General features: G+C 39.2%; 1 protein-coding gene across 1 annotated transcript in view; it reads left to right on the forward strand.

Moving 5' to 3' along the window:
- The first annotated feature begins 504 nt into the window (after positions 1 to 504).
- ergic1 (endoplasmic reticulum-golgi intermediate compartment 1) overlaps positions 505 to 14,425 on the forward strand; it is a 65,268-nt gene continuing 51,347 nt past the window's right edge. The window contains exon 1 of the mRNA XM_088343429.1: positions 505 to 646. Coding sequence (XP_088199555.1) covers positions 627 to 646 — 20 coding nt within the window. The 5' untranslated portion in view covers positions 505 to 626. The remainder of the gene's footprint in view (positions 647 to 14,425) is intronic.

A 14,425-nucleotide genomic window follows, 5' to 3' on the forward strand; every position in this document is an offset into this window, starting at 1 on the left:
CTTTTTCTTTCTTTGTTTCTTTGTTTCTTTGTTTCTTTGTTTCTTTCTTTCTTTCTTTTTTTCTTTTCTAATTTCTTTCTGTCTTTCTTTCTCTCTCTCTTCCTTTATCTCTCTGTTTCTTTATCTCTTTCTTTCTGTCTTTCTTTGTTTCTTTCTTTCTTTCTCTCTTCCTTTATCTCTCTGTTTCTTTATCTTTTTCGTTCTTTCTTTGTTTGTTTGTTTGTTTCTTTCTTTCTTTGTCTATTTGTTTATTTTTGATTGTTATAATTCTCATTTACTTTTTTCAGTCGTATGGAAATTGGGGGCTGTGCCTTTTGGCTTCTCGCACCCGAACATTCATTTATTTTTTTTCCTCCTTTTTTCATTTTTTTCCCCTGAAAATATAAAATTAAATTAAGTTAAAATGTGAAAAACACGGTTTTATTTCAAGATGAAGCGTCGCGTGTCACCGGAAGTAGAATCACCACTAACCGGAAGCAGCTCTCCGCCAATCAAAATGTGCAAAGCGTCCTAAGCTGACGTCAGCCCCGGTACCGATGAACAACCGGTTCTTTCGAGAAGAACCCTGCGCCTTCTTTTCTTTGTGACTTTTTCTGCTTATATAATTCTTAGCCTGTGCCAACATCATGCCTTTCGATGTCAGGAGGTAAGTACTTTACCTCCGCTTCTTATTGTTTTCGGATGTGAGGTGAGTTAGCATCCCTAGAGCTCTCTGAAGAAATGAACGCTGACCAATTCCAAGTTGCTCCCACAAAAGGTTCCATTGTGATGTTGAGCCTGAATTAGAGGTGCAAATTCTTGCACTCCATCGTTAAATATAGTGACCAAAATGCATATATGAACGATTTAAGGTTGGAAAAGGCGTTTTTATTTGCCACCCGGATCACTTGTTGACTGTTGTGGTGTTGCTGCATTACTGGTGCTTTTTGCATGATAATTTAAGTTCTTAAAGTGACAGTTTGTAATATATGACACCAAGGTGTCGCTGTACTACCAGAATGCAACCAAAAATGAGTGCTACGAAGTGCAAAGAAGAATACTAACTGCACAGATTCAAAGTGATCAAACTGCACCCATCCATCCATTATCCTCAGTAGGGTCACGGGGGTGCTCGAGCCCATCTATCTTCGGGCAGTGGGCAGGGGACACCCTGAACTGGTTGCCAGCCAGTCGTTGAGCAACCAAACTGCACCATTTTTCTTTAAATTATTTTTCAGCTCTGTGGCCTTGGGGGTATGGCGCCCGCCCCGAGACTGGGAGGTTGTGGTTCAAGCCTCGGCCGAGTCATACCTAAGACTTAAAACATTGGTACCAGTTGCCTCCCTGCTTGGCGTTTAGCATTAGGGGTTTGGTCACCTAATGACTCCCAACACCTCAGTTGGGTTGAGCGAGGGGGCTGGGAATCCCCTCCTCTAAAACAATCTCCCAAAAAGAGTCAGAAATGACTCCAGCCACCTCCCACTAGGGGGATATGGCTGTGGTATATATCTATATATTTTTCCAAGCCTTTCCCTAGGAAAAGGGAAAAAAAGGGACAAGAAAAGAGAATGATAAATGGAAAAATGAAGATAAGAAGAAACGATGTATAAAAAGAAAGCGAGTAAAGAAGGTTGAAAAGAAAGAAGAAGAACAAAAATTTAAACCAGAAAAGGAACAAAAGGAAAAGTGAAAAACAAGAGTAAAGGAAAGAAAAGGGAGGACGACTCAATAAAAGAAAAAATGAAAGAAAAGGGAGAAGGACGACTCAATAAAAGAAAAAATGAAAGAAAAGGGAGAAGGACGACTCAATAAAAGAAAAAAAGAGTAAAAAGAGAGGATGAAAAGGGGAAAGTGAGAAAAAAGGAAAGAAAGGAATATATAGTGGAAGAAAAAGTAAAGAGGAAGAAAAACCAAGAAATAAAGGCAAAACAAGTGAAAAGATAATAACGAAGAAATAAATATAGAAACGCTGTTTGTTTTTAGGGGTACCTGTAGCAGCAAGATAGCGTAAAATCATGTCAGTTTTCTCTAGGTGAGCACCATATTATGTAAATACTAATTTCTCAATCTAAGAGTATTTGAAAAAAAATGCATGTTTAAATGATGGTTCATGTGTTTATTCTTATTCAAATCCATAGTGTTTTTTAATGAGTTAATGTATTTTTACCACTAGGAGGCACTAAATATTCACACTGTCCCTTTATAACAAAAGTCTTTTGACATGCTTGTTGGATTTTTCTCAGTGAAAGTTATTTTTTTGACAACCAGACTTAATGCTCACTTGTACTTAGCTCTTCAAACTTTAAATAATGCACACCATACCATATCCAAACTCCGGCCCAGGGGCCAGGTACGGCCTGTGATCAAATGTTCTCAGTCCTAAAGTTATTATATGGCCCACCAGTAATGTTGATATTGTATAAAATAAAATTTCACTAGATTATGGATGATGGTCACATTGCCCTTGGCTTTCTGTGATAGTTTTAGCTCACCCGATTTCCGGCATCGTTACTGAAAATAAAAAAGGAAAGGTGACTGTGAGGCCCGCCTCTTTCAGGACAAGTGGAAATTGGAGTATTTTTTTCACCGAAACGTAAAACAACCGCATCCACCTAATTTTCCAAGAGACTGTGGCTGTATGAAAATAAATAATATCAAGAGGCACTGCTAGAAAAAGCATGCCAACTACAACACACTAACTGAAAACGAAAGCTGTGAAAAGGTGAAGCAACTAGAAGCTGTTTTAACGAGTCAAATAAAAATGCTACAAAGGCGAGCTACGAGGTCGCGACACTGAACGCTAAGCACTTTAAACCTGTCGCAGAGGCTGAATTAATTAGACTTTCATTCTATACTCGCGCGCTAAGAACTTTTGACATTTTTATCACCTACTATTTCGTGCATTCATTTGATACGGTTGGTGTAAAGAAGAGGCGAGCGGTTTCTTATGAAATTAAAGTGGAATAAGAAAGCTTGATGCGGTTGAGAAAATGGTTGGATCACTTTTTTTTCGTCCCCTTTTTCCACGGAGGAGGAAGTCACCTAACTGTTGAAACTAAACATCCAAAAGTAAGCTTAACTTAACTTTATTTATCTTTACAGAGCATATTATTTTATAAAATGTTTATTTTTTAGTACAAAACCATACAGGTTACTTATACAAACCTATGACTGAGTTCGGTTCTGGACGATTGTTCATAAGTTGAATTTGTTTGCAAGTTGCTTCTGTGCTATATTTAGTATGTTTAAGGTTTATATAAGTACGTTTAAGGCTTATGTATGTAACCTGTTGTTTTGTACTAAAAAATAAACATTTCATAAAATAATATGCTTTGTTAAGATAAATAAAGTGAGGTTTAACTAACTTTGGGGAGAAGCACTTCAGGAGGTCCTCCTCCGTGGTAGAAAGTGGCTGAGAAAAAGCGATCCGACCATTTTCTCAACCGCATCAAGCTTTCTTATTCCACTTTCATTTTAAAAGAAAAAGCTCGCCTCTTCTTTACACTTTACACCAACCATATTGAATGGATGCCCGAGATATTAAAAAATAAAAACCTCCAAGTTCTGAGCGCGCTGGAGATACAGTATAGAATGTTTACTCACGATTAAGGAAGAGGAAGTGGATTTCTTCTTGGGGGTGGATGCTGGGTGATCTCTCACAGCGCCACCACACGGCAATAGTGGCGGAAAGAAGCACTACAGTACTGTCGTATATTCACAAAATCTAACATACAGGATATTTTTCAACATCACGTAAAAAATGTTCGTATCTACCGTTTTGCGTAAGTCGAATGGTTGTAAGTAGGGGAGCGTCTGTATATGTTTTTTAATCATTCAGGCCTAAATGAAAACTAATGTTTTTCTTATTGTTATATAGAAAAAAGGAAAATAATGTTAAAGTTGAGTTTTATTATTTAGAACTCCGCATTAATATTAAGTGATTTATAATTAAGTATGATTGAAGCGTTAAGTTGGCACTCTGGTCAACCAATATATCAAGAAAACAACACCTCAATTCTCATCATATCGATGCATGTGTCATGTTTCACAATTGTGCTCATCACAAAAGGTGAACAGTTAAGCCCTCGAGCAATCGGTTGTGTATTTTTAGTTTTGACACCGCGGCTGTGTCATGGAGGTTATCTGATGGTCAAATCCCCTTGCGCACAAAACCTGCGTTACAAAACCAGACCACAACTCTGTTTAGCAATTAATTAGCAAAGGTTTCAGTTGAATGTGTCATCAGAGCGAGCTTACGGTTGCGCCATATGTCCAGGCTTGCGTTTTCCCAGAACGATTGTGCCAAAAAGACACAATGTCCGATCGCCCAACCGCAACAAATGCGTGCTTTCTCGTGAACGCTTACAGAAATTCGATGACATCATTAATGTGGGTATCCTGGGAGATTTTCTTGTTGTGTTATAGCACTTATCCTGTATTGGATGTACATTACTGTCTCAGGAAAACACACAGGAAACAAACTGTGTTAATTTAACTCTGAAAGAGTACAGTTTAACACTATCCAAGTGAACTTATTGTCCTTATTTACACAGTGTAAAATCTACTCTAAACATAGGGTTGACATTTTAAAATTGATTTTACTCTGTATTACTTTACACTATACAGTGGTACATCTCACTAAAAAATTACATTTGTCCTGGGAGTAGCTTCGAAACCAGTAAACTTCATAAGTAGAGATGCATTTTGAATGTAAATGTGCTAATCCGTTCCAAGCTCTGCAAAAGTAAAGCATATTTTTTTAATAAATCATAACGGAGTATCAGAACATGAAACATAACATGTTGGAATTAGATTACCGCTCAATAAACATAAAACGAGGGGCACATAGTGTAAACAAAAAGAATAAAGGAAATAATAGAAATATTACCTTTTTGCCTCATGTTTCTTGAAAAACTGATCGGTTGACGTCTGCTTTTACTGGCTTTTGACAATCTGTCAGAAACACATGAGAAAGACATCACAACAAACAATAGCTCGACTTGTCAACACATTTTCCGCGTGATTCATTTCCACAGTTTCTGAGACATTCTGGAATTTTGCTAAAATGTCTTTGATTTGGGCTGATTGAATGACAGCTGCGTCCTCCTTCCCGCCATCTTGCTGGAACCCATCCTCCTTGTCCCTAAACCCTGACTGTGACGGTGACACTAAGAGCATGCTGGGATACACGCAACCTGTTTATGTTCAGGAAACCCTGAGCGCGGTTGATAGCTGTGCGTACTGTACTGTATTTTCAGATCTTGAAACGCCTTTGTAACTAGAGACAATATTTTTTTGTCCAGGTACTTGGTAACCTGAAACTTTCGTATGTAGAGACATTTGTAAGTAGAGGTACCACTGTACCTTGGATGCATCGGTACATAAATTCTTCCATGAGTTTGGTCGAAAATGACCCCAATTTGAATGAATGCATTTATGCAACTTAAGTTATTTTTTATTTTGGTTTTAGATGCTTTAACAAAAGAATAATCTAATTTTTGTCATGTTCATTTGTCACGTTCTAATTTACATTTTTTCATGTTTGTGCATCATTACCTCGGACCGAACAGAGGACGAAGAGTTAACATTCAAGTTAGTCACACAAGGTTTTACAGTCCAGTGTTTCCCATACCATTGGTTCCTCATTAGAATGTCCCCCGACACACCCCCACACACTCCTTGACTGTCCACCCAACAGGGACTCACAAAATTCTACAAGCAACACTGCAGTCTTTTGTCTCTGGTACCGAGACTACAAATAGTGTGATAATAACATAACATTGAATGCCTTTTCGTATGTCATCTATACTGCCGGTGGTCCAGTGGTCAGGATTTGGGGCTCTAACAGCCGCGACCAGAGTCTGAGCTAAGAAAAAGTGAAACCAAATTCTGTACAGGTTTTAACAAAAAATTACGAGTGAGAGTTATACAAGAGTGTGATATACACGAATCTATTCGGTAACTTTAGTTACTTCGTCCAAATTTCTCGAAGAAACACGTGCTTTTGTCTCCCTTGTCACTTTGGTTCAATTAACTTATTAATCAGATGATGTGCAGAATGAACGGTGCTATTACTCCATTCATGTTTCATAACTACACAGATAATAAGACTATATAATATAAGACTATTATTTTCATTTTATGAGATTTATTTTGAATGTTAAACGTACAATGGGCAGCACGTCGGCGCAGTGGTTAGCCCGTGTGCGGCACAGTTCTGAGGTCATGAGATCGAACCTCCTGTGTGGAGTTTGCATGTTCTCCCTGTGCTTGCGTGGGTGTCCTCCGGGCACTCCGTTTTCCTCCCACATTACAAAAACATGCACTTTAGGTGAATTGGCCGGTCCAATTTACTTTTTCTTCTACTATACATATTCCTTTCTTTCCTTTTTTCTCACTTTCTCCTTTTCATCCTCTCATTTGACTGTTTTTTCTTTTTTTGCGTCATCATCATTTTCTTTCCTTTACTCTTGTTTTTCACTTTTCATTTTGTTCCTTCTGTTTTATATTTTATCTTCTTTCTTTTCATCCTTCTTTACTCACTTTCTTTTTTTACATTGTTTCTTATATTAATTTTTCCCTTTATCATTCTTTTTTCTTCGTCCTAGGGAAAGGCTAGGCAAAATAATTTAAAGAAAAATGGTGCCGTTTGTTTGCCCTGCGACTGGCTGGCAACCAGTTCAGGGTGTCCCCTGCCCAATGTCCGAAGATAGATGGTATGGGCTCCAGCACCCCCGCGACCCTACTGATAAGCGATGCAGATAATGGACGGATGGATGGATGGATGGACGTACAATGTTAGACTTTTTCCCCTCACTATGATTCAACATCAGTTCTGCGTTAACTGTCGCACGAATCAGGACTCGATTTCCAATTGGTTGTCATAATCGGTGTCTTTTAAAAGGGGCATCACGTGTGCATTGAGTCCAAGACAATTTCATTTCTCATATTCGAAAAACATTTTTAACGGTGAACATCTGAGTCATAATGATTCATTATCCTCGAGTGAAAATTGATAAGGTTTCCTTTTGAGAAAGCAGGAAGCTGCGTCTCGGTTTGTTGCGGGTGGCAAAGTGTGGACGGTACACCGCGTCCTCATTAATCGGCGCACGGGCAAGCAGGGTGGAGTGACGTTGAATGCAATTCAGGAAATTACAAGCGTCAAGGACGGTCTCTCCGAGTCAACTCCAATATTCATGATTACGCGCTGTCCTCGGAGAGGAAATGAATACGCGTATCAAAGGTGTGATCGCACGACTTATCGTTGAGAGAAAATCAGACGCACAAATTCTATGAGAATTAGAATTTTCCTTATTGTTTTTTGAAACACAATTTATAGCAATTGTTTACAAGAGATTAGACATGGCACTCCTGGATAAACACATAGAGACAGAAAGAATGATATAAAACTAGAATGGCTGTGCAGCATTACAGCGTCACCATGTTAAGACACAAAACCTTCAATCATCCTAATCCCCTGACTGCTTGTAAAAGATTGTGTTCCTGGCAAAACTTGTGTCTTTCTGGGAAAGCTGCTGAGGCGACAAAGGCAAAAATGCCAAGTCAGCTCTTTTAGGCAGTTTTCACATCTGGGGTGACTTGAATGCCTGTTAAAGATAGGGTTGATATTCAATGTTGTTCTGCCCTGGGCGAGTGGAATAGATAGATAGATGGATACTTTATTCATCCCCGTAGGGAAATTCACTTCCAGCAGTATCCTTGTGCTGAAAATAAAATCATTTTAAAATAAAAGAAATAGAATAATAGAATAGAATGTCAGCAAAAGTGCTGAGTCGAATTTTTTTTCGCATGTTCACAAACTGTCTGCAAGACATTGTTTTAACATTGAATGTTGTACTGGTCTAGAAGAGTTGTACTGGTCTAGAAGAGGGTAATGTCTTTCTGAGTCGGTAAAACCATAAGTGCTGATTCATGTGTTTTTTTGGGGCATTTTCTCCTCTAGAGTGTCCTACCTGGTTGTTGGCAAGAGATCGTGATCCCGGCCAATCTTTTTCAGGCCTTGGAGAGTAAAATGTCTTTCTGAAAAAGCTGCTGATTCAGCAAAACCAATAATGCCGGGTCAGCTTTTTTATAGCATTTTTCACTCTTAGGGCACCTTACCTTACTGCCTGTAAAATATGGTGGTTGTATTTATTGTCATTCTATCTACCTACCTACCTACCTACCTACCACAATTCAGGAAATTACAAGCGTCCGTCCGTCCGTCATATCCCTCAAAAGGGGTGACCGACAGTAAGACACACGCATACAATAACAAAGTGAATAAATGGCATAGGAAAACACACTAAAATTTTTGGATCATGGCCAACCCAATTGCCCAAACAAGTTAGGCACCTCGGCACCCAAGTTAGTCATGCTTTCGTCCCTCCAGACTAAATGGGGACACCAGAAAGCGGCCATGTCACTCGGGTCAGGGTGACACAACACTCTTTTGTTCAACAGCAGGGCCCGACAGCTTTCACTGGTTTACCCCTGCCGCATCATACGGGTGCCCATCCTTCAGAACGCGTCCACAATCCCACTATCCTTTCACAACACCTCACCACTCCTTTCTATGGGTTAGGGTTAGGGGTAGGAAAGGAGTCATTCTTTCTAGGAGAAGGGAATGCCTTTTTCACAAAAAATGCTGAGTCGACAAAATCAAAAGTCCTGAGTCCGCTTTTTTGGCATATCTCACATCTAGGGTAACTTACTCAACTGCCTTTGAAAGATGATGGTGATATCAAAACCCCTTCCCCCTTTTCTTGGATGGACAGACGCACAAACAGACAACAATATATGGGTCCTAAATGAAAACATTACCACCCCACTCACTTTGCTGGTGGGGATAAAGAATGTCAGCATCAATAATCAAGTCAAGTATTGTTTTTTTTGTATAGCCCTTAATCACAAGGAGTCTCAAAGGGCTGCACAGACCACAGATTATTGCAAACCACAGACTATTATGACACCATCCCCTGATCTAAAACCTACATGAAGGTAATGTTTGGAGAATGGCTTAAAGTGCGTCATAACTACAGTACAATAAAAACTAGTGCAATAAAATAAAGAAGCAACCAAAGTCCAAAATAAGTCTATAAATGAGATTGGAATACCTATTTTTCTATACATAGGTGTTATGTATATATTCTTTCAGTCTTGTGCGCTTGTTTAGGGTGGTGATGGCCATAGGGAAGAAATTCTCTGAGACCATTAATCCTTGTTTCAAAAACAGTGTGTTATGTTCAGGGTTTGGTAGGGTTATTTTAACTTGATTACTTTCAATTACTTTTGGATTACTCCAATACCAAATATGCAAATAAAAGACAAAAGAGACTAAATATAAATAAAATTGCTAAATTTTGTGCAGGCTTGGGGAGTAACGGAATACACGGAACGGCAAAAATGATGTTGGCAAGCTGTTTGGATTTATTTTCATTTTGTTTCTGTCGCATTTTATGTTAGTTTTGCCGGAGATCAAAGAGATCAAAGCCAGGAGAGAAAGCTTACCACGTGTTGTGAGTCACAATTTTATTCATATTTAGTTTATTTTGTCTTTTATTAGCATATTTGGTATTGGAGTAATCCAAAAGTAATTGAAAGTAATCCAGTTTAAGTAACCCTACCCAACCTTGGTTTATATTCTTGTTTGAAGTTTGTGTTGAATAAGCACAGTGCGTAAAAAAGTTGCTCATTTTATGCAAAAATTGCTTAATCCCCTAACAATCCTGTAAAATTCGCTTAAAATCCCGATCCAAGACGTAGGAGACGTGTAAAAAATGAAAACAGTGACTCACTAGTGTTAAAAAGTACTTATTCAATGCCATAACTTTACCTCCTTTTTTGTAATATTTTGCATTTTAGAAAAAAAAGGCTCAGGCATGTAAAGAAAAACGGACAAAAAAAAGCTGCTCCATACTACAGTGCTCACATTAAATGCCATATAGGTTACAATAGATCTTCTGTGACTGGAAGATGTACATTCATTTGTTGTCCACCTTAGCGTTGTCCAGGTAGGTGAGAAATGGCTCCCAGATTGTATGAAATTTCCTGGCTGAGCCGGTCCTCAGAAATCTGTCTGTCCATCTGAATGACTGACAGCATGTCAGCCACCCACCTCTAAAATGAAGGGGAAACGGGTAATTTCCACTCCGCCAGGATCAATCTCTTGGCAACAGTCATTCCCAGCATCAGTGAATGCCGTGTACCTACAGGAAGGCCTTCTGTTGACTGTGTAGCTTTACTTTCAGTAGTCCGATGAAATAATCTGTGATAAAACCTCATAAGGAATGAGCGCCGATTTACAGTATTGCCTAAAATGAAAAACTACTAAAGTGACTGTCACAAGGCTTGTGACTCATAAGGAATACAGAGGCAGACGGCAGATAAATTGTGTAACAATACATGTATTCATCATCAGGTGGTCTGGTTTTTGCATGCATGCCCAAATTTAGTGGAAAGATATTTATGGGATAAAGAGTGTAACCCTGATATTCTCCATAAAATGAACATAAAGGACGACATATAGGGTTTGTACGGGTGTTAGAAATTATTGAAAAAGCTTGCATTTTAATATTGTTATTTAAGGGTTGGAAAAATGCTATAATTTTGGGTGAAATGCCTGTAAATGCTTGAAATGGTTGACATGTTTCTCGGTCTGACTCGATAGACACCACTTGAAATGAAGAAAAATAAAACAAGTCTGCTTAAAAATGACGCCAACACGCCTTGGTCCACACAAGTTAAATTGAAGAAGAATTGACTTTCTTTGCTCTACAGTTTGATGGCAACGAGTGCTATCAGTAAGAAAAAGAACAAGAAAATGTGAAACAGCACAGCTCAAACAGAGACGGCAGCAAATACTAACGAAATGGGGCACAGGAACTCTGTTCCATTTTCTATGCCTCATTCGTTGAATGATAGCTGCTGATTTAATATTTGACTTACGATTGATCACATTTTCTGGTTCTTTTTCTGACAGGTAGCTCTCAGTGACTTTAAATAACGGGGCTATGGATTGATCAAAATTGAATTCCTTCTTTGAATGTTACTGGAGAAATTGGAAAATTGGCTTTAAAAGTCCTTAAAACATGATTGAATTTGGCCCTGGAAAAGGCCTATGAATCTTGAGAATAACATTATACACAGTGGCCACAAAGTCACGCACCAATCTTTCTCGAGTTGAACCTGAAACCATACAGCCATTTCTAAACGTCTGTCACTATCATCCTCGTACAATTTGTGTAGAATTTGAAGTTTGTAAGGATGAAACGTTTTCTGCTTTGAGGACCTTCTGCATCGCTGAAATAAAAAAATTAAAAAATATATTTTAGCAAGCGCGCTAAATGCGGCGGGTCCTAAATGCCGTATTTTGAAGTAGAGTCGAAGTTTTTGTTTTGTTTTACTCAATAATTGAACTGAGTTTTTGATTTATTAGATATGGCGCCTCGAAAGGCAGTTTCTAAACCATGTTTTTGCGGTGCCGTGGACCATGGAGCAATGATCCAATGCAGCCACTGCAAGCACTACATCCATTACGAGTGCTCTGGATTGTCAGTTCAGGACCTAAGCCTCGCGATCCAAGATAAGCAAGCTACTTACATCTGCAAGTCCTGCGTCCCCGGCTTATTAACAAAAAATAAATATTAACATTGGTGCGTGACATTGTGTGTGTATATACATATGTATTATTGAGTGTGGAATTATCAATTCGGACCAGGGTGCTCCCTTGAGACAGCTGAGGTGCCTGCGGATCTGTTCTGAAAGGAGATCACCAGTGCTTGGTCATAGGGATTTTCTATCCATCCATCCATCAACGATCCATTATCCACACCACTTATCCTCAGTAGGGTCGCGAGAGTGCCATCCTCGGGCAGTGGGCAGGGGACACCCTGAACTGTTTGCCAGCCAGTCGCAGGGCACACAGGGACAGACAATTCGCTCACTCATTTACACCTAGGGACAATTTGTACCGGCCGATTAACCTGACATGCATGTTTTTGGAATGTGGGAGGGAACCGGAGTGCCCGGAGGAAACCCACGCAAGCACGGGGAGAACATGCAAACCCCACACAGGAGGTTTGATCTCACAAACTCAGAACTGTGCCGCACACGTGCTAACCACTGCGCCGCCGTGGTTAGTGGTTGGAGTCTACAGTATTTAACCCTACTTACATTAAATAACATGGTACTCACATGAACGGTTATTTTATTAATGCGTATCAAACGGGCTGCATTTCGCCCTTATTAGCAACAAAAGGTAGCTCTTTGCTTGTAAAAGTTTGGAGCCCCCTGCTTTAGACTGTAAATTCTATTTAATTATATATGCAAGTACAGACACTCCGCCTATTTATGACCAGTGGACATTGCTGTAGTGCTTCTTTCTGCCGCTACCGCCGTGTGGCTCTCTGATAGGTCACCCAGCATCCACCCCGAACAAGAAATCCGGCTTCTACTTCCTAGTTCGTGTGTAATGTAAACACACTGCACTGTATCTCTAGCATGCTAAGAACTTTGACATTTTTATCGTTTACTATCTCGTGTATCCATTTGATATGATTGATGTAAAGTGGCGAGCCGTTTCTTTTGAAATGAAAGTGGAATAAGAAGGCTTGATGCGGTTGAGAAAATGGTTGGATCGCTTTTTTTTGTCCACTTTTTATCACGGAGGAGGAAGTCACTAAACTCTTTCGAAAGTAATGAAGGATTTTATACACTTTACTATAAAGGATTTTATACAATTAGATACAAGTTATATTTATCGAGTGCAATGAAGATTTTCACTGAGTGAGCTTACCAGCTCAGTAGCCTAGATGGTAAGGCGCCCGCTTTGAGACTGGGAGGTTCGGGTTCGCGCCCCGGCCGAGTCATTCCCAAGACTTAAAAAGTGGTCGGCGGCGCCCTCTCTTGGCTGCGGCTGCATCGGGTCAGATGCAATCGACATTTCGTTCTGTGTACATTGTTACACAGAATGACAATACAAGGAAATTATTATTATTATTATTCAGGTCACGCCGTTCCAAATGTGGAATGTTTTGGCTGGGGAATTTTGATGACAGGACTCTGACAGAGAAGGCCGGACGCACAAGGACAGACATCGCGACGCTCTTCTCCGAGATGATGGAGCACACGTGGGGGGCTTTCCGGGCACGCCCATGAGAGGAGCTGGCACACCAGCTGCGGAAAAAACGTGGGCGGAGGAAGAAAGGAGGAAGATCAGAAAAGAGAGAGAGAGAAGGCTTGACAGACTCAAGCGACACCAATTTGGCTAATTCTATGTAGTACACTTAGTTATTTTGTGTAAGAAATTAAATCTTGAATGAAGGTTGTGTTTGGTAAATGGAGTCTGATAACTAATTTGAACAATTTGGTAAACGGTACATATTTTAATATTCAAAATCTAACAGTAAGTTAAACTTAACTTTATTTATCTTTATAGTCAAGTCAAGTCATGTTTATTTGTGACGCCCTTAATCACAAGGAGTCTCAAAGGGCTTCACTGATCACAGAATGTCAACAAAGCCTAATGTGTAGCTTTGTTTTTCAGTACTATGCTTTATCATTGAGCCTGATTTGTAACGTTATAGACCATATTTTTTTATTAAACGTTTATTTTCCAGTTACAAAACAATACAGGTTACTTATACAAGTCTTAAGCATGCTTATATAAACCATAAACACACGAACGATCGTCCGGAACGTATCTCGTTCATAAGTAGGGCAGCAGTTAACCCTTCCTATATCGTGCTTCACATTTCACGGTCTTGCTACTTCACTGATTAGCATCATGCAGTGTTTTATTTTCTGATTGTCTCATAATCTCTTCGCCTTTTTTTATACCTATGAGTCAATACTCAATAGCAATTTAATTTAATATGTACACGTACATAATACAGCTGGCATAATTTGTGTTATATATGTGCTAATTCCCTTACAATTTCAAGTTTCTCTAATACTCATATTGTAAACAAAACAATCTGCACTGATAAGTCTTTATTTGAATAGTATTTATAAAAAATACATCTAAAAAGGTTTCTACTTCATTGATTTTGTCTATCACACGTTGTTTTTGGAACATAACCCAAGCAGAAAACGAGGGTTCACTGTACACTTGAAATGTATTTGTATTTTTTAAAGAACGTTCAAATCTCCCAGGATGCTCTTCGTGTCACATCCCAGTTGCGAGACGAGGAGGAGGGATTCCAGCAAGATAGCGGGGAGGGTGACACAGCCATCATTATATTATCCCAAATTAAAGACATTAAAGCAAAATTCCATAACATTTCGGATTTTTTGGAAATGAATCACCGGAAAAAGTGTTGACAAGTTGGGTTATCGTTCATTATGTCTGACTCGCACATTTCCAATGGATTGTCAAAAGCCTGCAAAAGCAGACTTCATTGGATCGGTTTTTCCAAATACGTGAGGCAAAAAGGTATCTTGATAT

The sequence above is a fragment of the Urocampus carinirostris genome, chromosome 9 (assembly GCF_059441175.1).
Source record: "Urocampus carinirostris isolate Australia breed hairy pipefish chromosome 9, RoL_Ucar_1.0, whole genome shotgun sequence".
NCBI classification, from domain to species: Eukaryota; Metazoa; Chordata; class Actinopteri; order Syngnathiformes; family Syngnathidae; genus Urocampus; species Urocampus carinirostris.